The sequence below is a fragment of the Eschrichtius robustus genome, chromosome 3, assembly GCF_028021215.1.
Source record: "Eschrichtius robustus isolate mEscRob2 chromosome 3, mEscRob2.pri, whole genome shotgun sequence".
Taxonomy (NCBI): domain Eukaryota; kingdom Metazoa; phylum Chordata; class Mammalia; order Artiodactyla; family Eschrichtiidae; genus Eschrichtius; species Eschrichtius robustus.
In genome coordinates, this window is record NC_090826.1 from 4,566,762 (window position 1) to 4,590,046 (window position 23,285).

The following is a 23,285-nucleotide window of genomic DNA, read 5'->3' on the forward strand; positions in this document are numbered from 1 at the left end:
ACGCCTAGAGCCCGTGCTCTGCAACAGGAGAAGCCACCGCAGTGAGAAGCCCACGCACCACAATGAAGAGTAGCCCCCCGCTCGCCGCAACTAGAGAAAGCACGCACGCAGCAAGGAAGAGCCAACGCAGCCAAAAATAAAAAAGTACACTTGGGAATTCCCTGGTTGTCCAGTGGTTAGGACTCCATACTCTCACTGCCGTGGCCAGGGTTCAATCCCTGGTCAGGGAACCAAGATCCCGCAAGCCGCGCTATGCGGCCAAAAAAGGACAGGACACTTGAGGTACATCTCGGGGCAGGTGTCCGTGGGGACACTGGTTTTGGTGTTTCTCACTCAGGCTCAGCTCTCTGGAGGCAGCCCTCCACCAGATGGTCCTGGGAGCCCAGGTCTTTCTCTGCAGGCCCAGGAGGAGCAGCTGAGACCCCAGCACAGCCCCGACTCCACTCACCTCTTTCTTCTTCCTCTTCCCTTTGCACCTGTTCTCCTTGAGCTTCTTGGACTTCTTCTTCTTGGGAAGGCTCACGGGCTCCTCGGGGAAAAAGTCATCGAAGCCTTCAAGGCCACCATCTTCTTCTTCTGGAAGAATCAGAAGTGGGAGGGGGTTACTCCGCTGCTTCCTTCAGGGAGACCCCCAGGGACACAGAGTGAGAGGCAGGGCCCGCTGGGACAGTCAGTTCCTCTGCCACCCAACTGTGCCGGCCACCCCTCCCCACCTTCTCCCCACACGCCGCGGAGCAACTAAGCCCGTGCGCCACAACTACTGAGCCTGCGCTCTAGAGCCCGTGAGCCACAACTACTGAGCCTGTGTGCCTAGAGCCCGTGCTCCGCAACAAGAGAAGTCACCTAGATGAGAAGCCCGCGCACCGCAACGAAGAGTAGCCCCCGCTCACCACAACTAGAGAAAAGCCCGTGCCGCAGCAACGAAGGCCCAACGCAGCCAAAAATAAATAAATAAAATAAAATAGATTTTAAAAATAAAAAAAAACAACAAATGACCAAGTAAGAGGCCTTGTGGACATGGCTCCCCAGGGAGAAAGCAGCCCCACGGAGTCACAAAGCCATCTCCAGCTGGCCCAGGGAGGGGTCGAGGCCCACCTCTGCCCTCCAGAGGGCCACGGCGTGGCCAGGAGACAGCCTGTGAGTGCAGGATGACAGGGACGTACAGGTCACATCACCCTAGGACCACTTGGTGCCTTGGAGCAAGTGCCCGGGAGCTTGGAGGAGAGACCAGCACGGAGGATGCCAGGGCTCCCCTTAATGGGGATTCGAGGACGACACTGCCTCCCCTGCCTGGTCCCCATCCACACCTGCCCAGGCCCACTCCCCATCACAGGTACCCGGACACACACGGCAGGATGCCAAACACACTCCACTGGGCGCTCGGGACGATGCGACGGTCCACAGAGAGGTGGGTTTTCTAGAAGCTGCCCGCCTTTCCTGAATCCTCATTCTTTCACGCATTGGAAAGGCTGGGGGGGAGCAGGCAGGTGTGTCACGTGGGCATCTTAGAAGAAGCTGCAGGCTACATACTTCTTGCTGCCCCCAAAGGGAGCCCGTGGCTGGGTGAGAAAAGTCAGGGGTGAGAAAGGGCACGAGCCCTGGGTTCCTGGGACCGGACGTGGGCCCCAGGGCTGGGGGTGCGGAGAGCGGGAGGGCCCTCTTGGGGGCAAACGGCAGCAAAAAGACACCGCAAGAACAAACCACCCAGACTATAGCTATGCATCTGTCTGCCTGGAATGAAGGAAGCTTCCAGAAGGCACCAGTGCAACCTCCAAAGAGTCCACAAAAGGGGCCGACAAGCCAGCCAGCCTCCACACCAGCGGCTTATCCCCCATCTCACGCCCCTCACTGCCCATGTGCACGGGGGTGGGGGGGGGGGGGGGCGCGGGAGTGAAGGGCAGGGAGAAGCGCCACGGGGGTGGGGGGACATGACAGGGAGTCTCGCTCGGTCTGGGGTCTGCCTCGAGCGGGACCCCACTGTGGGGCTGCCACCCTGGGAGACCCTTAGGAGGGCAGAAAGTCCCAGGGCCACGCAGGAGACTTTCATATGGGAAATGGGCAGTGTCCTCACTGAATCGGGTTTAAATGATAGGCCCCCAACCCCGCCCAGGAAGTCTAAAACTTTTAGAGTAAAACATCCTGGCTGTTGAACGCGTCAGACCCACAGATGCTTGGACACGCCGACACATCCTGGGCGCTCCAACATCCGCCCATCCTCCAGAGGGGTCCACCCCAGGGCCTGGGACCCTGCCGCCTAGAGTCCCCAGCGGGGAGGGGGCAGGCGCCCATCACCACACTCTGGGTGCAGCTAGAGGGCGCTGGTGACGCTGGTGGCCCAGTGAATGCCCCTCCCCCCCACACCCGGAGGGCCAGTTACCACACGTACCACCCCCCTACCCAGGGAAGGCGGGGGCTGCACCACCGTCTCAGCGCCCCTCTGCTCCAGGGCCCTCCTCCAGGACTGCCAGGGGCCTGTGGCCCTGCCCCTCAGGAAGCAAGTGCCAGCCCTGTCTTGTACGGCCCCCCCAGGAGTCCACGGGGACAGGGCATGCCCAAGTCTCAGTCCCCTCCCCATCCTGCCAGGCAAACACAGACATGGAGAGAGACCAACTCCAGGCAGGTGAGGGAGCTGCCGTGCAGGTGACATGAGGGTGGCCTGAGTGCCGGCCATCCCCGGGAAGCCAGCTCAGCGGTCCTGACTGGCAGACAGGGGCAGTGCTGAGGACAGGACCACGTGGAGGGCACAGCTGCTGTGGCCCTGGCCAGGGCTACGGCCCCCGGGGCGGGCAGTGAGGGCAGGCCCAAAGCTGGGTTTAACGTGGGCAGGCTTTGAGGGGAGCCAGGCTAGGGCAGCAGGAGCCAACCCCGTCCTGTCCCCTGAGCCCTGGCATGGGAGAGGCAAGGATTTCGGGGCCAGTTGGAAACGTTCATAGGGACCCCCGGAGTCATCCGGGAGTGGAGGGCTCTGGGAGACAGTGACATGGTTGGTGGGGAGGCAGCTGGCGACGTGACGCCCGTCCACGCCTGCCCACTCTCCCACCGGCCTCCACCTCCCCCGGAGCCACAGAGAGACCGCCTGGGAGAGCCGCCCCCGCACCCTGGCCGTGCCCAGCACGGTTATGTAACGGGCTCAGCTGATGCAATCGGGAGGGGGCCTCTCTCTCCCGCCTCCTGCCACCTCCCCACGTCCCCTGTCCCCTCAGCAGGGCAGTCCCCAGACTGGGGAGGCCAGCCCAGCACACGGTCACAGACTGACCGGCCAGCAGCACAGACAATGGATGCACAGGAGGCCGCGGGAGGTTCTAGAAGGAAGCCTGGGATCTCCCGTGGGCTGCGCCCCACCCTGCCTGGGAAGGAGGTAGGGGCACCTCTAGCCCTAACCCACGCCCAGGACAGGGCTCGGAGGAGAAGTCCTCAGGCCCTCTGCCCTTGGACAGACCCCTCCTCCATTCCCAGAAGACCTCACGGCCCAAGGCCATCTGTCTGGTTAAATCCCTCCTCCAGGGACGTTCCGGAGCTGGCACACGACCACGGGGACCCCACCCTGCCCACCCCCCGTCCTCCTCCCCCGCACGGCTTCTGGTGGCCCTGAGGACGCCCAGGGCTGACCTCCTGTGACGCGGCTCCCCGATACCCCCTCCCCCGATTCCCACTCAGCCCTGCCCCCTCCTCCCTCTTCTGCAACCGGCCCTGAGCTTCTTCTAAAACCAGACCTGGAGAGTCACAGCCAAGCAATCCTTCCCAGTGCCCATCGGCCCCTCCCAGAGCCCAGCCCTGTGCCTCCTCAGGGTACCCAGCCACCAGTAAGGTGGGAGCCCGCCCGCCCTGGGGGAGGGTCCTGAGGAGGAGCGGCCTCAAGACTCCTTGTCTGCCAGCTCCCCGCTGCCCCCCAGCCCTTCCGGCCAGGCGGCCGAGCCCTCGCGCACCAGCCCTGCCCCTCCAGGGCCCGAGGCTCCATCGACCCCAGATGGGCTATAATTAGGACCCATTAGCCTTGATCTGTCTCCCAGGTCTGGGGCGGGGCCGGGGGAGACTGCTTCAGAGATGAGAAGGTGGGGGGGGGGGACAAGGGGGGGGGACAAGGGGGGGGGACGGCAAAGAGAGGCACCTGCATCTTCTGCTGCTTTCCCCCAGCCCCTCACCAGCTCCCTGCACACACTCTGGCTTAGCCCTGAGGGACCCCCAGGCTGCTCTGCAGGCTGCAGCCCAGGCAGGCGGGGTGGACCCTTCTTAGCGAAACACCTTGTAACAGTGGAAGGACCTACCACCTGCACCAAGCTCGAAGCAGGTAGCATATGTTCACTTATATGAATTCATCTACTACACACAGCAACCCTGGGAGACAGTACTATTATCACCCCCATTTGCAGACAAGGAAACAGGCTCCGAGGATCTCATCGCTTGCCCACTTCTGAGTCTCACAGCCGGCAGGTGGTGGAGCCAGGATGGAGCTCCGGCAGGTGGCTCCCACCACCAGGTGTGGTCCCCGCGCCTGCCCCTCCCTCCAGGTATAGGACCCTCCCAGAATTCAGACCTTCCCCACGTTTACTTCACAAGCATTTAAACAGCATAGCCCGTGTGCCAAGCTCAGGCACGCCCAGGGGACACTGAGGTGACTCAGGCCGCCCCCTGGTCTGAAAGATCACCTGTGGTCCCTCAGGGTGGGAGGGTCAGGGCTAGTCCACCGCAAGTCCCCATGCTCTGCCCACCCCCTGCCCCTGTCCTCTGGGGACAGGGAACTTAGCAAACACAAGGTGATCCGAGCGAAAGAAAACTCATGACTGTGGAAGGAAGAGGTAGGTCGTCTGATTCGGGGTGGCTGACGGATTTGGGGAGGTGCAGCCAGGAGCCGGATCAAGAGCTCCATCACCCGAGTCCAGAAAGGTGAGCAAATCTGTCAGCGATGGGGACCCAGCTCGACGTCCACCATCCTCTCTGAAGCCTGTGGAGAGGGTCTCCTTCCGTTCCCCCAAGCAGGAAACAAGACCACCTGGTGGCCAGGAGGAGGGACAGGGGAGCGCAGGCTTCGAACCACCACCCCTTCCTGGCGGGGTGGCCCCCAATCCCTTCTCCACTGAGCCCACTTCCGCATTCTTAAAATGGGCCGAGTATTGGGAATTCCCTGGCAGTCCAGTGGTCAAGACTCCATGCTTTCACTGCTGAGGGCGCAGGTTCGATCCCTGGTCGGGCAACTAAGATCCCGCAGGCTGAGCGACGTGGCCAAAAATAAATAAATAAATAAATAAAAATGTAAAGATAAATGGGCTGAGAACTGCCTTTCTCACGGGGTGATGAATTAGAAACTGTGAGATGCAGTTTAAGTGCTTGGCAGTGGCAGGCGGGTCCCAGGGCCTCAGGAGGGTTAGGATGGCCGGGGCTGAAGGAGTGGATGGCGGGGGGAGGGGGGGGTCTCTCGTTTGGGAACTGCTGGGCCAGGGGTTCTCAGGGCCACCCTAGGGCTGGCCAAGGAGGGGTCACCAAGACTAAGGTTCCCATCAGTCCTTGGAGTGCCCCCCACACCACAGGTCTCTACTGACGTTGCCGGGGGGGGGGGGGGCAGTACTCCCGCCCAAGAGAGGATTAATAATTCATTTATGACATTTAACAAAACCCAGACACCGCCTCACTGGCATCTCATCAAACAAAATGTCAGTCCTGAGCACCACGGGCAGGCAGGCAGGCAGGTGGGGGGTGGAGGACAGGGGAGGCTTTTACCCTAAGGGACTGGGGCCGGAAAGAGTGAGGATGGAGGAAGCTGGGGGCCCAGAGCACTGACGGGGAAAAGGAGGAAAGAGAGGCCAGGAGGGAGGGGATGGGGACAATAGAGGGAACAAGAGGGATAGCCAGACAGACAGAGAGAGAGGAGCAAGGACTCGGGGAAGACAGCCTGACAGACTTGGAGACAGACAGACAAAGGGATAGACATGGGGAAAGAGTGAGTGAGAATAAGAACAGGAAGAGGGAAATAAGGACAAGCCGAAGAGATAAGGCAGGAAGTCTCAAAAGTTTTACCTGCAAAAACCCCAGAAAGTCAGACACCACGTACTGTGTTCAATACTTGCTCAGAGAAGACATGCAAGAAATCTATGCTGGGTGGGTGAGTGGATGGATGGATAGACAGATGGATGATGGATGGATGGACAGATAGATGAATGGACCGATGGATGGATGGAAGGAAGAAAGGAAAGAAGGGAGGGAGGGAGGGAGGAAGGAAGGAAGGAAGGAAAGGTGGACTGGACAGATAAATAAATGGATGGGTGGATGGATGGATGAAAGGAAGGAAGGATGGATGGATGGACAGATAAATAAATGGATGGGTGGATGGATGGATGGACAGATAAATAAATGGATGGGTGGATGGATGGATGGATGATGGGTCAATGGATGGATGGATGGAAGGAAGGAAGGACTGGACAGATTAAATAAGTGGATGGGTGGGTGGGTGGATGTTTGGATGGATGATGAACGGGTAGGATGGCTGGCCAGTGTACGGTGGGTGTCCTGGTTGGTTCCGTGGTTGGATGGGTAGATGTTCTGGTGGGAGGGTGGATACATGGGGGGATGGATTAACAAGTGGGTGAGTGATTGAATGAACTGATGAAATGATAAATCAATTTAGAATGCGGTGACTATCCCACAGGCCAAGCCACTGGGCAAAGTGTGTTAACCACTTTACCTCCCTCCTCTCAGCATAAAGTATTAAATATGATCAGGCCCCCTGATGCCCCAAACCCACATTTCCCCAACGTGGGGGGAGCAAACTAAGAAGGCACAGACCTTCAGGAATCATGGCTCTCTCTCCCTCCTGCTCCCTGGGCCCACAGAGGCCTAGATGGGCTAGGGGGACCTGGGCCAGTCAAGCGCCAGAGTGGTCACACTGTCTGGCCTGGAGAGAAGATGGGCTCACCAGCTCTAGGAAACCCACCCCTCTGTGTGGGATTGAGGAAGGGCTGGGCCTACAAGGCAGGGAAAAGGCCTGGGATGCTGAGGCCCCCTCCTCCCTCCCTCGCTCCAGCCCCTGTGGCCCAGGCTCCCAGCCCCCCAGCTTACCGGATGAGGGTGCATGTCTCAGAAGCATTTCCTTGGGGAAGGCAGGCCAACTGCTCCCCTTGGATGGTGCTAATTATAAGCCACACTTTATTGGGCACCTATTATGTGCCGGGCACTGTGACCTACTTGTTCCACATGCACCGCCTCATCAGTCTTCATAATAAGCCCTCTATGAGGTACCTTGCACCACAGCCCATTCCACAAGTGGGGAGACTGAGGCAGAGGGACTGGGTAGCTTGCCCAAGGTCAGGCCACAAACAAGCAGCAGAGGCGGAGCCACCTGACCCTTGAGCCCTCTCTTGGACTAGCCCTCTGAACGCCCAGGAGAACCTGGCAGCTGGGGTCCCTGAGCCCGAGAGGCAGGCACCTCCCCCCACCCCCGCAAGCAGGCTCAACCACCCGCCTCAATGCCAGAGAGCTGCCCGACCGAAGCCCGGGTGGCAACAAGAACCCTGCTGAGGGGGGTGGTGGATGGGCAGAGTGAAGGCAGTAGGCCTGACAAGTACTGAGTCCGCCGCGGCAGATGGGAAACTTAGTGTGGCAGCTCCCAGCACGCCGGCTCCCCCATCCACAAGCTGCCACCTGGGGGACCTGCCGGCCCTACATCCCTGTGGGCCACGGCCACGAGCTCAGGCGGAGGGCTGCAGAGAGGCCGCAGTGGAGGGTAGGGGGCCAGGCGGCCAGCACTTCAGGAGAGACACGAGGCCTAGGCCGACGCTGTCATCACGTCCAAAGGCCAGGGTGACCCAGGGACCCCCAGCCCTCAGACACTGAGACCACAACCCTCTCTCTAGCGCCCACAGTGCCAGGTGCCGGGCACAGTGGGTGGTCACGGGAGTCACACCCAAGGCGGGAGCCCACAGACACAAGTCAGCTAATGATAATATTCCAGGGAAGTACTGCCAAGAAAATAAAGCATTAAAATGGGCCTGAGAATGACAGGGGTGGGGGCTACGCTGGAGCCAGGAGCTGAGACCTAACCGGCAGGAAGGAGGCAGTTGTGAGCCGAGGAAAGCTTGGGTCTGGAAGGGGTCACGGCCAATGCTCCGGGCAGGATGGAGCCTGGGGGGTTCCAGAAGCATCAAGGAGGCCAGAGTGTGAACAAGGAGGTGGGGCTGGAGATGAGAGTGGAATAGAAAAGGGACTTTGCAGTCAGCCCAAGCCGTGGGGGTCCGGGTCCGATCTGTGTTTTCAAAGGTGACCCTGGCTGCTGAGCGGAGCGTGGTCGGTGAGAACTGGTCAGGAGGCTCTAGAGGGGACCAGCTAGAGGGGACAGTGGCTTGGACCAGGGACACAGAGAGGAGCTGGCAGCTCGGGAAGGCTCAGGACATGCTCTGGAGGTGGGAGCCCCTGGCCTCGCTGAAGGACAGGCTGCAGCCTCTGCTCTGCGGAACTTTGGGGGCCTTCCTAGAGGCCCTGGGGCAAGCCCCCCCCACCACCACGCCCTGCCCTGGAGTGGCAGGCGCAAGCAGGAGGGAGGAAAGGTGGTGGGCAGGTGACCCGGACCGAGGCCCAAGGGGAGTGAGCTGGGTGCCCGCCAGTCTGGGGGCACCTTGCCTGGCCTCCTCACCTCCCCACCCTCCGAGCCCTGACACAACCCGGGAGAGCCAGAATGTGTGGCAAAGGGGGACAGGGGACCCCAGCAGGGGGTTGGTGAAGTCCCAGAAATAAGCCTGTTCACGCACATTCAGCTGTCCACTGGCCCCATCAGTGCCACAAAGGGCCACGCCCCGAGCACCACTCACTGAGGAAGCCAGTGACCAGCTTACCAAGGAGCCAGCTTCCTGAGTAGAAAACAGCCATGGGTTTCAGTGCCTGTGCTAGGCCTCTGTGTTCCCTTCCGGGAAATGGGCCTAATTCCCTGGACCCCCAGCACGTAACAGTCAACTATTGTCCAAGCAACTCCACCCATGTGTGGCCACCTCACCCCCACTCCCCTCACCCCAGCAGGCTCTTGGCTGCACTGTCTGAAAGGCAGGGTGAGGCCCCAGTCACCCTGTTAAAGCAAGCAAACAAGTGGGGAGGGGGGAGGAGACCCCCCAGTGGGCATGGTCACCTGGTGGGAAGCCCCTCACTAGGAGAGGCAGAGCAGCGAGGAGCTGCCGCCCCTGGGTCCTCCCCTTCTCACCTCCTGCACACAGGAGTTAAGGTGCCAATCTGTGGCATATGCTCCCCCCTGGGGCCAGACAGCCCACTCCAGGGCCAGGGAGGGCTCCGGCACCGCCCACAAGTCCCTCAGGTGCCCAGCAGGGGCCATGACTCGGTGCGGGGAAGCTGCGATGTGACAGAGTCCCCCAGAAGGGAAGGAGGAAGGCTGGTTGACAGGGTGAGGCCCTGCCCAGCTGTGCCAGGAGGAGAAACGTCCCAAACAAACGGTGAGCAGTTAAGAAAAGAATGATGCCGCAAGGCTACCCCTGACCCACAAGCCCTCTTTCTGTTGAATTCTGGAGAGGGGTGGCAAGGGCAGGGGCGGTGGCCCTGCGAGTCAGGCCCCGAGCCAAAGCAGGGTGGGCTGGGAACGCCACTAGCCGGGCGACCGCGGGCTGGAGGCGCCGGCCGGCGCTAGGGCGCGCCAGGAAGACGCCGGCGGCCCGGGCAAAGTGCTTGGGAGCGGCAGTCACGACACCCGGCGGCCGCGGACGGGGAGCGGGAGTCCGAGCCCGCGCGTCTCAGCCCGGAGCTTTCGTGGGCCCGGAGGGAAGCCGCCCCAGCCAGGGCGCTCGCCCTGTCCCCTAGTACGTCCCGTCCTCTGCCCGCTCCGGGCCCCACCCAGCCCACCCTGGGGCCGAGATCGGCCGGGTCCGGGTATCTGGTCCCGCGGGCCCCCGCCCGTCCCCGCGAGGCCAGGGGTGCGCGGCGCGGGGCGAGAGCGCCGAGTGCGCGGCACCAGCAGCCGAGCGCGATTCCCGCCCCCTTCAAGGGCACGCGGGCTGACCCCCGCGGCGCCGCGCCCCCTCCCCGCTTCGGGCGCCCGGCGCAGGCCCCCCGCGGTCCCCCGCCCGCGCCGCGGCCAGGGTGGTCCCCATCGCACCCGCCCTTGGCGGCCCGCGCGCCGCGCCCCGCCGCTCGCCCAGCCCCGCGCCCTTGGCCGCGCGGCGCCAGCAAGGCGGGAACGCAGCCCGGCGCCCCCTCCCGCGCGCCGCCAGCGCCGCCCGCGAGGTCCGGCCCCGGGGCCCCGCCGGTCGCCTCGCCCCCCGCTGCCCGCCCCGGGCGCAGCCGGCTTCCCGCTCACCTGACATCTCGTCCTCGTTCTCCATCTCGTCCGCGAACAGCCGCGGCAGCTCCTCCTCGGTGCCCAGCGGGCCCCGCATGCCCGGCGCGGGGGGGAGGGGAGGTGGGCGCCCCCCCTCCCGCCGGGCGCGGTGCCAGCCTTAACCCGTGCGCTGCCGGACGGGCGCGCGCGGCGGGCGAGGCGGCCTCGGCGAGAAGATGGCGGCCGCCTGCCCCCCCCACCCCCCCAAACCTCCACCCACCCCGTCTCGACCCCCTTCCTCTCGGCCGCCTTCACCCCGCTCCCCGCAAAGCCCGGGTTGCTCCGCCCACCGCGCCCCGCAGCCTGAGTCCCGCAGCCGACCGAGGTGGCGGCGGCAGCGCCGGCGGCACGGCAGCAAGGCGGGGGGGGGGGGGGGGGGGGGGGGGCGGGGGGGTGGCACACATGCCCGGATTGTGACGTCCAGTCTGGTTGCTGTGGCAACCCCATCCCATCGTTCCGGCAGCGCGACTAGTTAACAGCAGAGAACAAGTTGGGGGGACTAGTCCTGAGACTCTGGGTGCGGGGTGGGGACAGGGCGCTCCGGCAGGGGGAGCCGTCGAGGCGACCACACGCCCGGGGGCCCGACGGCCGAGCTGGCAGCTGGGACTTGGGTGGGCCGGGCCCGGTGGGAGGCGGGGAAACGCCGGCCCGCGCACCCCCGGCAGGGCCCAATGCCGCTGCCGCCCCCGCCCGGGAAGGGTCTCCAAGGGCGCGGAGGCGGGGTCGCCGGGGCAGCGGGCAGCGAGCTCCCGTACTCCGCTCACACGCGCCGAGACCCTGGTCGCCCCGCACCGCCCGCAACACGCTTCTAATCCCCTTTCCAAAGAGGATTCGAAGAAAAATGCGTTCCGCACTCGGGGAAGGGCCGCTCTGGAGACGGTGGGTCTGATTCCTCCAGAAAAATATGCACAGGCTGGCTCCTCCCTCACCCCATCGCGCCCCGCTCCCACCGCCCACGTGCCCACTTCCAAAACGCCCCTCCAGGCGGGGTCCGCTTTAAACACATCCAGACCCCCGGGGTGATGCGGCTCTGCGTTCTTTGTGCCCAAAACTCCCGCGCGGAGCGGGAAGGAACCGCGCCGCCAGCCCTCGGTTGTTAAAGGTGAAGATGGAGGCCAAAGCCCTCGGGAGCAAGACTAGAATTTTAAATAAGCACCACCAGTCTCGGCTGCAGCAAGTCTTCAAGCTACTCTAAGAACGCAGAAGTTTCAGGGGCGGGCTTCCTAACCCTAGAAGAGCCCGGAAAGGGAGGGCACCCTCACCTCACTGCCTGGGGCCAGACACGTTTGGGGGAAGCCACTGGAGACCCAGTCACGCCAAGGACCCTCAAGATCTACCTGACTTGGGAAGCCCAAAGCAGCCAGGAGGAGGTTTCCTCTCTGGCACCCACCCCTCTGGTATTGGCTGAGTACCCGCTCCATCCAGGTGGGCATTCACCTGTTTCACCAGTACCCGAGCCACTGGCATCACCAGCAGGGCTCTTCCTTCCTGGGGACTCTGAGGAACCAGGAGAGTTGTGGGTGCTTGGCAAGGGCCCCTAGTGCAAGACCTCTTGGGGAGGTGGCCACAACCCACTCCACAGTGAGCCCAAGCTGTGACCTGAAGGTGATGGATGGCATGGGGAAAGCTGGAAAAATATGCAGCACATTCTTCCTCCCCCTTCTGACCTAATGAAATTGTCAGCAAGCCCCAAACCAAAGCTCCTCTTCAGTCATGCCTGGGAGAGAACAGTTTCTGTCCAGCCTCCCAGAAAAAGTGCAGGGCGCTGGGAATCCCATCTCCTGGATCACTTTTAAACCACATTAGGAGAGATGTTGAATCTGCCCCGAGCAGGTGGCCTGCGAGGGCCAAGGGAAGGGCAGCAGGGAAGCGGACTAAGAAAGCAAGGGATCCTCCTGGCCTGAAGCTGAATTTCACCTCCTGGGCATGTAGCTGAGGGAACCTCAACCACTGAGGCTTTAGCAGGCCTGCGTTTTCCCTGGTAAGGCTGCCTTCCTCTTTCCAGACCTCCTGTCTTCCTGAATGTTAACCAGGAAAAGACCCTAAGCGCCACCAAACTGCCCACCCCCGTCCCCAGCCCTGCCCCCAACCCCTCCCACATGGTGGAATGAGTTCAGGACACTTCCACAGGTCCGCTGTCCCACTTCAGAGAAACTGTGACCTACAGCATTTCCCATCACCACAGAGCCCACCACACACGCACCATTAACCTTGGCTCCAGCTCCCAAGGTGAGGTTAAGTCAGACATCATTCAACGAAGAACAGTTCCAACTGCTTAATTTGGCAAATTAGAGTCGAGATGTTCATCACTCATAATCCTCTCCCCGTCCTTGTTCTTGCGATGGCTGCAGCTAGGTAACATTACTTAATGACCAAAAGCAAAGCAAAACAGAAACTGGAAGGGCAGAAACAAATGGATTTTTGCCTAGAAATCTCTAGTAATATTTAAAGGAGAGCGTTGATTACTGTTAAACTATTAAATATGCATTTTAATAACGATGGGCCAAAAATGACTGCTGTCAAAAACAAGCCCCCCCCCAAACAAAAAAAAAAAAAACAAGCCCCAAAAGGTGAAAATTCGATAAACTCTGCAGTTCCAAGAGGAAGCCTGTCATTAAGGTAACAGTTTCACGAGACATGATTCTCAGATTTGCTGATCACAAACCTTGTAATTACACCTCTGGGTTCAAGCCCTGGTCCGGGGATATCCCACATGCCGCGGAGCAACTAAGCCCGTGCGCGCCACAACTACTGAGCCTGCGCGCCACAACTACTGAGCCTGCGCTCTAGAGCCCGTAAGCCACAACTACTGAGCCCACGTGCCACAACTACTGAAGCCTGCGCACCTAGAGCCCGTGCTCCGCAACGATAGAAGCCACCGCAATGAGAAGCCCCCGCACCGCAACGAAGAGTAGCTCCCGTTCGACACAACTAGAGAAAGCCCGCACGCAGCAACAAGACCCAACACAGCCAAAAATAAATAAAATCAAAATATTTTAGAACGGACCTAGAGATTGTCATACTGAGGGAAGTCAGTCAGACAGACAAATATCATATGAGATCGCTTATATGTGGAATCTAAAAAAATGGTACAAATGAACTTTACAAAACAGAAATACAGTCACAGATGTAGAACACAAACTTATGGTTACCAAGAGGGAAGGGGGGGGATAAATTGGGAGACTGGGATTGACACAGTACTATATATAAAATAGATAACTAATAAGAACCTACTGTATAGCACAGGGAACTCTACTCAATACTCTGTAATGACCTATATGGGAAAAGAATCTTAAAAAAGTGGATACATGTATAGGTATAACTGAATCACGTGGCTGTACAGCAGAAACTAACATAACATTGTAAATAAACTATACTCCAATAAAAATTCATTTAAAAGATCAGACTATTTTTTAAAATATATTGGCTCTGTCCAAGGTTACCAAGCAGAAGCCTGTCCCCTTGGTACTCCCAAATCTGTAGTTGTCTCTTGTCAGGGACCCACCTCCTAGGGATGTGCCCCCCTCACAGGAAGGGGCCCGCACAGGGCCCTGCGTACAGCCTTGTTAAGTTTGGGGGTAGGTCAGCAGAAGGGCCAGGCAGCAAGAGGAAGGAGAGCCAGCTTCCAGGCTCCCCCGAGCGTGTCAGTGATGGACCAGGGGACCATTATCACCTGACTGGGGTCCTGCTCACCTTCCAAGAAACCAAGAGACGCCTAAAAAGGCTGAGGTCTAAATACCCCAAAACATTCCGTAATTTTGACCAACTGTCTTAAAACATATTTGATGTGATCAAACTCTCCCACTTTCCCCCGCCTGTGACACCAATGTTTCCGAACACCTCTTGTGCTAGGCACCACTTACCAGCCAGCACTGGTCTATTTCACCACATGGCTCATCCCGAAATGCTAGGAGGATGGCACTGCTCAAAAAAGCACACCTTCACCACTGAAAAAGCCACAGAAGGGGGTAGCAGGGGCTTTTGAAAGGAAAACAACAAATGTAAACCTCAGATGAGAGATGGTGTTGACCCAGCCAAGGGTGAGGCCATGCTGGATTTGGAGTCAAGCTGAAAACAAGGCTGCACCAAGTTCCTATTTCACTACCTTTATGCACTTAAATCTCAGCTTGAAACGCTCCAAGACCCAGTCTCTTCCTGTGCCTTGATCAGGCAGGTGAAATGGGTCTAAACTGTGGCTCGGGCACAGCTGGGATAATGGGTGCCATGTAATTCAAGTTCACATCACATATCCATCAGAAAAAGTCATGTGTTTGCAACGTTATTCTCCGGCTCTGGGTCTGAAGAAATTCTACACGGAGAGGTCGGTTGTAAGTCAACTCCAGAACCTGAGGCACCGCGGCATAACTAGGGTGAAGAAAGTGGGAATAAAAGACGTATGTTCTTCTCAAACTTAATGAAGTCCAAGGTCATTGTTGGTACAGCAATTCATCAGTGAGGACAAACAACCAATTCATTGTTGCTAAACAGATTAACATGCCAATCCTTTAAAAAAAAAAAAAAAAAAAAAGCCTTGTACAATAATAGTAGCCATGCGTTAGCCACTTTAATATAAAATGTGATCAAAAGTCAAAATACAAGAGTTCAAAAGGCATAGAAAAACCAAGAAGTTTCAATTTTATTACAAGTTTTAAATTCTGGGAATAGTTTTAAAAACAAAAAAACTTATATGCTAATTTCAGCCCAGGGCTAATTTTTTTACAACCGAACTAAGAATTACTACAAGGGAACATCAATGCAACAAACAAGTAAAATTTGCAAACCCAAGTCACAAACTTGCTAACAAAGTTAATAATCATGGTAATGGACAGCACCAAAGAGCAACTGATGCCTCAGTTAAATTTGAAAGAAACACTGCCTTCTCAAGGGCAGAGAAACATGCAAACAATTCTGCCTCAAGAAATTTGCATAGAAATAGAAAATGCTAGAGCCTTTACCACAAATGAAATTACAAAGCCTCAACATGTTAAATTCAACCCAAGGAGCACCAAATGTTAAATTGGAGCCAAGGTACGACTCAAAACATTTAATTTCCAGCTATGCAACTAGAAAGATCACAAGAATTTCAGGTGTGGAAAGGCACCCTAGGCAAGCTCTTGAAATACATGAATTTGATACAACGTAATCTTAAGACAACGCAGATATTCCTGTAAAATTTAAATTTTAGAGGGCACCGTAAGGCATCAGGGTCTCTTCTCGAAGTCACTCTTGATATTGTCAGCAACAATCACATCTTTATGATCTCATTAATGACCTTTCACAGATCTCTAGCCTCTACACACAGGACAGAACCCCCAATATCGTGGGAAGCCCTTTCAGTCTGGCCCTGCTTAATGTGTTTGTAGAATGACTTGTAAGCCCAGCCGTGGCCTAAATGGTGTGAAAGGGACTACTCCCTGGGCATCTCAACACTTCTCTTCACCCTGTCTCCCAGGCCCCTCTCTTTCACATCTGCCCCCGTGGTTAAGACTCCAGAACTCTGGGATTCTGATCTTGACCCCAGGGAACCTCACCAACACCCACCTTTGGAAGCTCCACTATTCCTCATCTCCAGCTCCCCCTGGTGGGGTTCAAAGTGACAGTCTGGTACAAAGACTTGTAGAAACAATGATTATTTACAAATTCGTATTTTGTAGACCTCTCCTTAATTGAACACCAGCGACTTTTACAGTCGCTCTCCTGACCCTTTCCCGAGGGGTAGTAGAATATGCGAAGCAACAGGACCACATTTTATTTCTACGGGAAGAAAAAGGATTAACATACATAGTAACCGTGTGAGTCAAGAGTAATTTGTAATCAGAAAATGAAAAGACAAAATGCCCCAGAAGCCTGCATTTTATCGACACTGCCACTTTCCCAAAAAAAGAATCTCAGAAACAAGTCACTGGATCTGCTTTCAGTGAATCAGGAGTTCCCACATTTGTACTCCTCAATCTTTGAGAAAAGTACCAGATGAAACTGACCCACCCCTTTTTGGGTAAAATAGTAACTTAACTGAACTCACATCTCCACGCCCTCATCCACCTGTTCAATGTCAAACAGTAGTCAGTTCCCTTGAAGGAGACTTATCCATTTTGGTACTTCTACCAAAAGAACTGAAATTTTCAAGCAGAAAAAAAGTTTAATTACAAGTAAGTGACTGGCAGCCCAAGTGAAGCCCTTTTACTATGATTTCCAATTTTCTGTTCAATCCACACTGCAGAGATACAAGGAAAGCCACCATTTTGTTTCCTAAATTTTATTTAAGAATTCATACAAAATACTCCAGATAACTGAGTTTCAATCCTCATCTTCCTCCTCTTCTTCATCTTGATTAATCTGGAAGTAACGTAATTCGTAACTTTCTTTGCTGTTAGCAACTACGCGTAACCAATCACGGAGATTATTCTTCTTCAAATATTTTTTGGTGAGATATTTCAAATACCTGCAGAGAAAGAACACTTCAGAACTGCACCAGATACAAGGCCTTCTTACATTCTGAAACACTGTAACTTTTATGAAACCCCTGCATTCAAAGTCATTACAATTGAAGGTGTTTTCCCATGGTTCAAAAATGGCAAAGGTAGGCAAATATACCCAGCCAACGCTCTAACGAGGATAAACATCAGTCACATTTCATCTAACCTGGACATGAGAATGAGAACAGATTAAGATGGGACTGCTGTCCATGAAACAATAGCCCTCACCTATAAAATGGTTTTTAGCGACCACTAGGGAAAGAGATCAAGGTAGTAATTTGGCAATTAAGCACACAATCTTAGTACCTTTTATTGAGAAACCGCTGGATTTCCAATGAGCTCCAAGTACTTCACCTCACTGACTGAAACCTGCCATTGAGGTTGCTGGGTTACTGGGACCGGGGCTGAGGGCCGGGGCACACACACGCTCACTCCTGCTGCGTGACGCTCATCTCCCCACGCCCCCCCTCCCCCACCCCCGGCAAACGCCCTGACTGTGACTCTGCAGCGAGAGCACTTGGCCTCTCTAGTCCATCCACCCAGCGGCTGCCTCGGCCTGAGCGAGCTCAGCAGCCAACCTGCCCAGCGCTGTCAGCAAACTCTGTTCACCTAAAGGCAGCGATGTCCCCTGGGCTCAAAAGAAAGCCCGCAATCCTGTTTCTTCTGTCAGCTGTCTCCTTATGAGGCCCTGAGGTTTATCTACTCTGGCATCTTCCCAAAGCCACAAAGAGGAACAGAATGCCCAGCAAACCCACCACTGGGCAAATTGACCTTTCCAGGCCTCAGGTTCGCCCTCTGTAAAACAGGACTCATGATACTTGCATCTCTTCAGACTGGTACAAACTAAACAAACTAAACGAGACGCACGGCAAACTGTGGCACTGTAGCCAGGACCCAAACATTAACCAACCAACAAACTCAACACCTCCAAGAAATGAACACTGTTCAACTGTCTTACTTACGCCAACAAAGCAATCTTCACAAAGATGTGAAGATCTCAGTTCAATTCTACCCATTTTCCCTACATAAAAATAAATCAGTTAGTTAGTTTCATCTAAAAAGTATTCTTTTTTTTCCATTTATTTCTACTATATTGTATTCAGGTGAGGTGGTTAATTCAAAAGTTTAGGTGGTTTGAGCATTCTAACAGAATGTTGGGGGAAGCTAGGTTAAAAGGGCTTCCCTGAGAGCTCTGCAGAAGCCCAGTGGGGTGGGTGTTAAGCACACCCTGGAGGCCCGCCAAGTTGCCCCATCTCTCACTCCATCAGACTGCCTTCTGCACAAATGAAATAACGCAGTCAGGCAGAACAGGAGTAGTTCGCTTAGCTTTAAAGTCATCTCTTGACTGTTTTAGTTAAAAACGGAAGCAAAGGGGAATTCCCTGGCGGTCCAGTGGTTAGGACTCGGCGCTTTCACTGCCAAAGGTGCTGGTTCAATCCCTGGTCAGGGAACTAAGATCCCGCAAGCCGCACAGCACGGCCAATAAATATTAATTGATTAATTAAACCCTATTCTTTAAATAAATAAATAAAAATAAAAGCAAAGGCTTAACTATAACCAACTTGTCCTAACACTTCAAACTTCCCACTGTTTGATTCAGTTTGATTAAACGCTCCTAAGAATTATACGCCAGGCTCTGGGCTAGGAGCTAGGTATAAACACGTCCAATTCCTTAGTGACTTGTAACGGGTGTTTAACCTCATTCTCAAAACAGAAGACGTAAATATAGCAGGGCAAGTGAACGGATGCCTCCAACTTAAAAAAACTGGCCCACAGGCATTAACAGAGTGGCTTCAGTCTAAACTGAGATTTCAGATCCCTCACCTAATTACAGCAGCATTTACAGGGGGGGGAAAAACCCATAAAATTAAACGTGAAAGCTCTTCAACGTCATCTAGGGGCAAAGGAAGCAATATCTTCACTTTCAAGAACACAGTCTAAGCGAGTCCGAGCATCTTTACTGCTTGAAATACTTTAGCCTGTGAAAAACAAAACTGTAACAAGCCCCTAAGAGTTGAATACTTTTAACTACCATAACAGTCATCCATTCATTCACCAGCCCCTTACACTGGACACTGCCCCAGAGGTTAATAGAGGTAACCACAGAGCAGATTACTCAAGGTGGAGTAACACTCCTGGCCAAGGTGGGCTGGGAAGCTCAGCGCTAGGATGCAGGCAAGAGACGCTCAGCTCTTTCCCATACCTTTTGGAAAAAGGCACCTCGGAAGTTACAGTGATCTTGCTTTTGCTTCTTTCGATTGTTACAACACCTCCTCCGAGATTCCCAGCTTTTCCATTCACTTTGATTCTTTCCTGAAGAAACTGCTCCTGTAGAAATCATCACATTGACCAGTTCACCCATCTCATTTTTCTCATACTCCCAACTCTAAGCAAATATAGTTCATTAAATGTTCAATCTTCAAAAAAAAACGGAAAAGAAGAAAGAAGATCTTTGGCAAAAGATCCGAAATCTAGGAACAGCACTTAGAAAATGGTACTACTCAACTGTTTACATATGTAACTGAAAACATCCTAGCATGCACATACGTGACTGCTCCCACACATGGTCAATGTGCCTCTATGCCATGGAAGGCTCTGACTCCTGGGTCATGGGAAAGAGTAGTCAGGAAACCCAGGCCCAAACTTACAAGATACAGGCAACCACAGTGACAAGCAACTTCTGGACCTAAGACATATAAAAAAGCATTGTCCTCTGTGTGATAAGAGAAAATACGTCTTCAATCCAGCAGAAGGAACAAAAACATACAGTGACCAAAACAATTACAGATCTGCTGAGGGGCCACGTGCACCATCACCGAACAGCAGAAGGGACAGTGGCCTAGGAGCCCAGAGGTGGACTCTGGGCAAAGCCCCGTGGAAGCCTGGGCTGGTCATTCACTTCCATGGGTTTCAGGAGTCTCCGACCAAAAAGGAGGACTCTTTTTTGGTTTCCTTGCTATTGCAATGATATGAAGTCCCTTCAGCTCCCAACTCCTACAGCCCTCTATTTAAAAACTCCAATACACAATATGTTAACTGGCGACGGGGGAAAAGAGTGATTAGGTCAGAAATCCTGACCTTTGCATCTCAGACTCATAAATGACTTGTGTTTTCTATCCTAAGGAGGCGTCTAGAAGGAAGACAGTCACATACACAGATGAGTACAGAGGGAGGAAGGGAGAAGGGAATAATGTCAGAACAGGACCACCCCAGACACAAACTGGGAGAAGCCACAAGTTACGAGGGACAAGAGGCCACGGAGAAAAGCAAGAAGTCACTGGCTGAAGAAGGAACTAAGGAGTCAAGCGAAGGACTTTTTGCAGGACAGGCCAGGACACAAAAGGCATCTACAAGAGGGCAGTGAACTACAGGTTACCCGAATTCCACACTTCGTAAGTAGTGGCTGTAAGCCAAACTTTTAATTTTTTGATTTGAAAATTATTCTTGTTGTAATATTTATCTTGCAATAGTTGACCTTCTGGAGACTAAAGAGAACATGTCAATTTAGGGTTCTGCACAATATGTCTGAATTCCCCCAAGCTTGGCTATTGGAGAGGAAAACAGTAAAATGCCAAAACCAAGTTGCAGAGTCAAAAATGTGGCAATGAGGTTCATTATTCTAGACTTACGTGAAATAGAGGAATATTGGGGAATGGGGCCAACATGAGGGTAAAAAATCAGTACAGAGCAAGGCCTGAAAAAAAACCAAGCTCCAATTACAAATCAGCAAGCAAGGTATTTTCACATGAACACTGAAGCTCTGATGCTTAATAAAACAGAAAACTCAAGGAGATGCTGCCATCTGTCCAAGGCCCCAGAGCCAAGCATCAGGCCCAGGTCACAGGCACCCCCTTGGCCCTGAGGGTCAGGGCCCACAGCTTACACTTAGACACACCCAAGTGCAAAGGTGTGCCTGTTTCCTTGTAAATTTTAAGTAAAATCATGTTTGGAAACTGAAGGAGAAGAAGACGTAGTTCTCTGGCACTGACGTGCTAGAGTGCATCTCCTTTACTCCTCACAACTGCTACACAGGAAAGCAAGAGTTAGAAACAGAACGAGACAAAGCTCCAGGCTCAAACAGTAGAGCCGGAACAGCAGAGTAGCCGGAGCCCGCCAGCAAACATGCTCCAGGAGGTTTTCTCAGCAACGACCCAAAGGGTTCACTACTGCCCAGGGTGGCATCGAGGGTGTAACTTACAAAATTGGCCGCATCCATGATTCCATCTTCTACAGGATGGGTACAGTCAAGAGTAAACTTCAGGACCTGCTTCTTTTTTTTGCCCCCCTTCACCACAAGCTTTTTCTAAGAAAAGTATACAAATGATAACAGAAATGAAGGCATAACCAGTCCAAAAAAAAAAAAAAAACTCAACAAAGGCAAAACTACTACAATTGTAAAAGTACACACAAATGCAAAAACCATGAAACTGTGTTCCCCTGCAAAGGCGCCAAGAGTGGAGGCTGGATACTACTCAAAATGCTGCTCTATAAACCTGGGGTCATGCCCTCTTGAAGGGGAAATCATTCTAGCACTCCTGACCCATGTACACTTTCCAGCCTCCCCAGTTTCTATGAGCACGAAGGTCTGTTAGCTTATGAACTACAATAAAATGAACGTTTCCTCTTATTTGCCCTAAAATTTCCAAAATAAAATTACTCATTCGTTTTCTTCCAGGATTAAGACACAGGCATGCACGTGCCTTGCGGACCCAAAACAATTTTAATCTGCAATAAATTCGTGTCCTAACTTTCCAAACTCGGGTCCTGATCCAGTTTAGCCGTTTTCCCTTCGTCCTGTCTCATCTACCTTCTCAGAACAGCGACCAGAGCCGCACATCCTAGCGGCCCATCTAACCCCAGCTGGGACAAGGGTAAAGCTAAAACTCAGGTTCTAATTATAACATTACTGGCGACAATTTCTGGCCTTCTGACTGATTTAATCTAGCAGTTTCAAACCACTAGTTTAACTACAAGGTTCCAGCCTCTTCACTCTCAGAAAAAACCTTATATGATTCTTCTCCATCTGCAAGTGTAACACCATAAAAAAAGCATTTGGACAACCTACTTACCCGCACTTGCACCTGAAATAGCCTTTCAGAATCTAAAAAGACCTTTCCAAGAACCCATCTTACCTCTCTTCATGTCTCAAAAAACTTCACCTAAAACCTGTATTAACTGGGTCAATTTTTCAAACATTTAGCTTTCACCAAGTCACTTTTCCTCCCCCCTAACATGTCTTCCTAGTAACAATCAGAAGCTCTGGTTTAAAAATCTAGCCCCGGAAATATACAATCAGCAAATAACAGACCTGCCAGCAATGGTCTCCATACCTCCCACCATGGTTTTAAACCAAAAGCATACAAATGCCTAGAAGCCTTACAAGCCCACCCAGGCAGAAAAATGGAGAGGAGCCGAGAATGTTCACAAGGGCGTCCCAGCAAAGGAGGAGGGCAGGAAAACTTCCGCCCAGTAACCTGGGAGAACGATCTGCAGCCAGAGTGACGTGAGGGCGCCGCGCGAGGGCCCTGTCCCAGCCTGGCTGAGAGAGAATGGAACTGGGCCCTCACCCGACACCTAAAAGGGGCTGTAGAGCTGCATCCTGAAGATCTAACTTCCTCCGCAGACGCGAAAGGCTCCTCTAACCCGGGCCTCCCTCTGAAAACAGGCCGGCCAGGCCACCTTCCGTGGACCTTTCCACTGGTCACCGAGGGCGCCGGGTCCCCTCCTTCCCCGCCTTCCGCCCAGGTAACCAGGCCCAGGCCTCGGCTGCCTCAACGCCGGCCGGGCTCCAAGGGCCGCTGATCGACCCAGGCTGCAGTCTCAGGCCCCCAGCTCCCCGCTGGCCGCGCAGGCAGGGGCCCAAGCCCGAGCCGCGGCCTCCGAGAGCCCCGGGTCTCCCCCTCACGCCTCGGGCCGCGGCCTCCTCCGCCCACAACGTGCGGGGCCCGGCGGCCGCCCCAGCCTGCTCCGGCCGGCCTGCTAGCCCGGCCCCGGCACGATGCTGCAGAGAGCCGTGCACCGCGAGCCAGGCAGGGGCCGGGCCGGCGAGGCCCACGTGCCTCTCCCCAGAGCCGAGGCCTCACTCGGAGCCATACTAACCACTGGCGCCATCGCCGCAGCGGAGGCAGAAAAGGAGTTGGGTGAACTACGCAGACGCAAAGAGTCCGCAGCGCGCAGAGCACGCAGGGCTCAGGCCGTACCAATCGCTCTGCCACGCCCCTCGGTCGCCACCGTCTCGCCCTGTTCTGTACGCTCGGGGAGCGATTTCTTTTGCCTGAATGCAAAACCTGTCCTCTCACCCGTCCGGAGGATTGTAGGGGGAGCGAGGCCGGGTGGCCTATCCCACTGCGAAGGATCGGAGCGGGGAGCCATGCTAGACTAGCCCAAAGAGAAATAAAGGGGTTCGCTCTACTTTTGAAAGTCTTAGAAAGAAAAAAAAAAATAAGGAAATTCAATAAACCATAAACTACCAGCTACTGGGATGGGAGTCGAACTCACTAACTTGG

General features: G+C 54.8%; 2 protein-coding genes across 4 annotated transcripts in view; both read right to left on the bottom strand.

Moving 5' to 3' along the window:
* The window catches only part of CHD5 (chromodomain helicase DNA binding protein 5), a 65,343-nt gene extending 54,885 nt beyond the window's left edge, over positions 1–10,458 (bottom strand). For all 3 annotated transcript variants that reach the window (XM_068538767.1, XM_068538768.1, XM_068538766.1), the window contains exons 1-2: positions 10,283–10,458; positions 449–576 (exon numbers count right to left, since the gene is read on the bottom strand). In XM_068538767.1, the coding sequence (XP_068394868.1) occupies positions 449–576; positions 10,283–10,361 (207 nt within the window). In that variant the 5' untranslated portion in view covers positions 10,362–10,458. The remainder of the gene's footprint in view (positions 1–448; positions 577–10,282) is intronic.
* A 6,085-nt stretch (positions 10,459–16,543) lies between these two features.
* Positions 16,544–22,966, bottom strand: RPL22 (ribosomal protein L22). Its single transcript, XM_068538770.1, has 4 exons — positions 22,879–22,966; positions 20,978–21,082; positions 18,983–19,107; positions 16,544–16,745 (listed from the first exon to the last, which is right to left on the bottom strand). The coding sequence occupies exons 1-4, from the start codon at positions 22,888–22,890 to the stop codon at positions 16,601–16,603; spliced, it is 387 nt and encodes a 128-aa protein (XP_068394871.1). The 5' UTR covers positions 22,891–22,966; the 3' UTR covers positions 16,544–16,600.
* Positions 22,967–23,285: the final 319 nt, after the last annotated feature.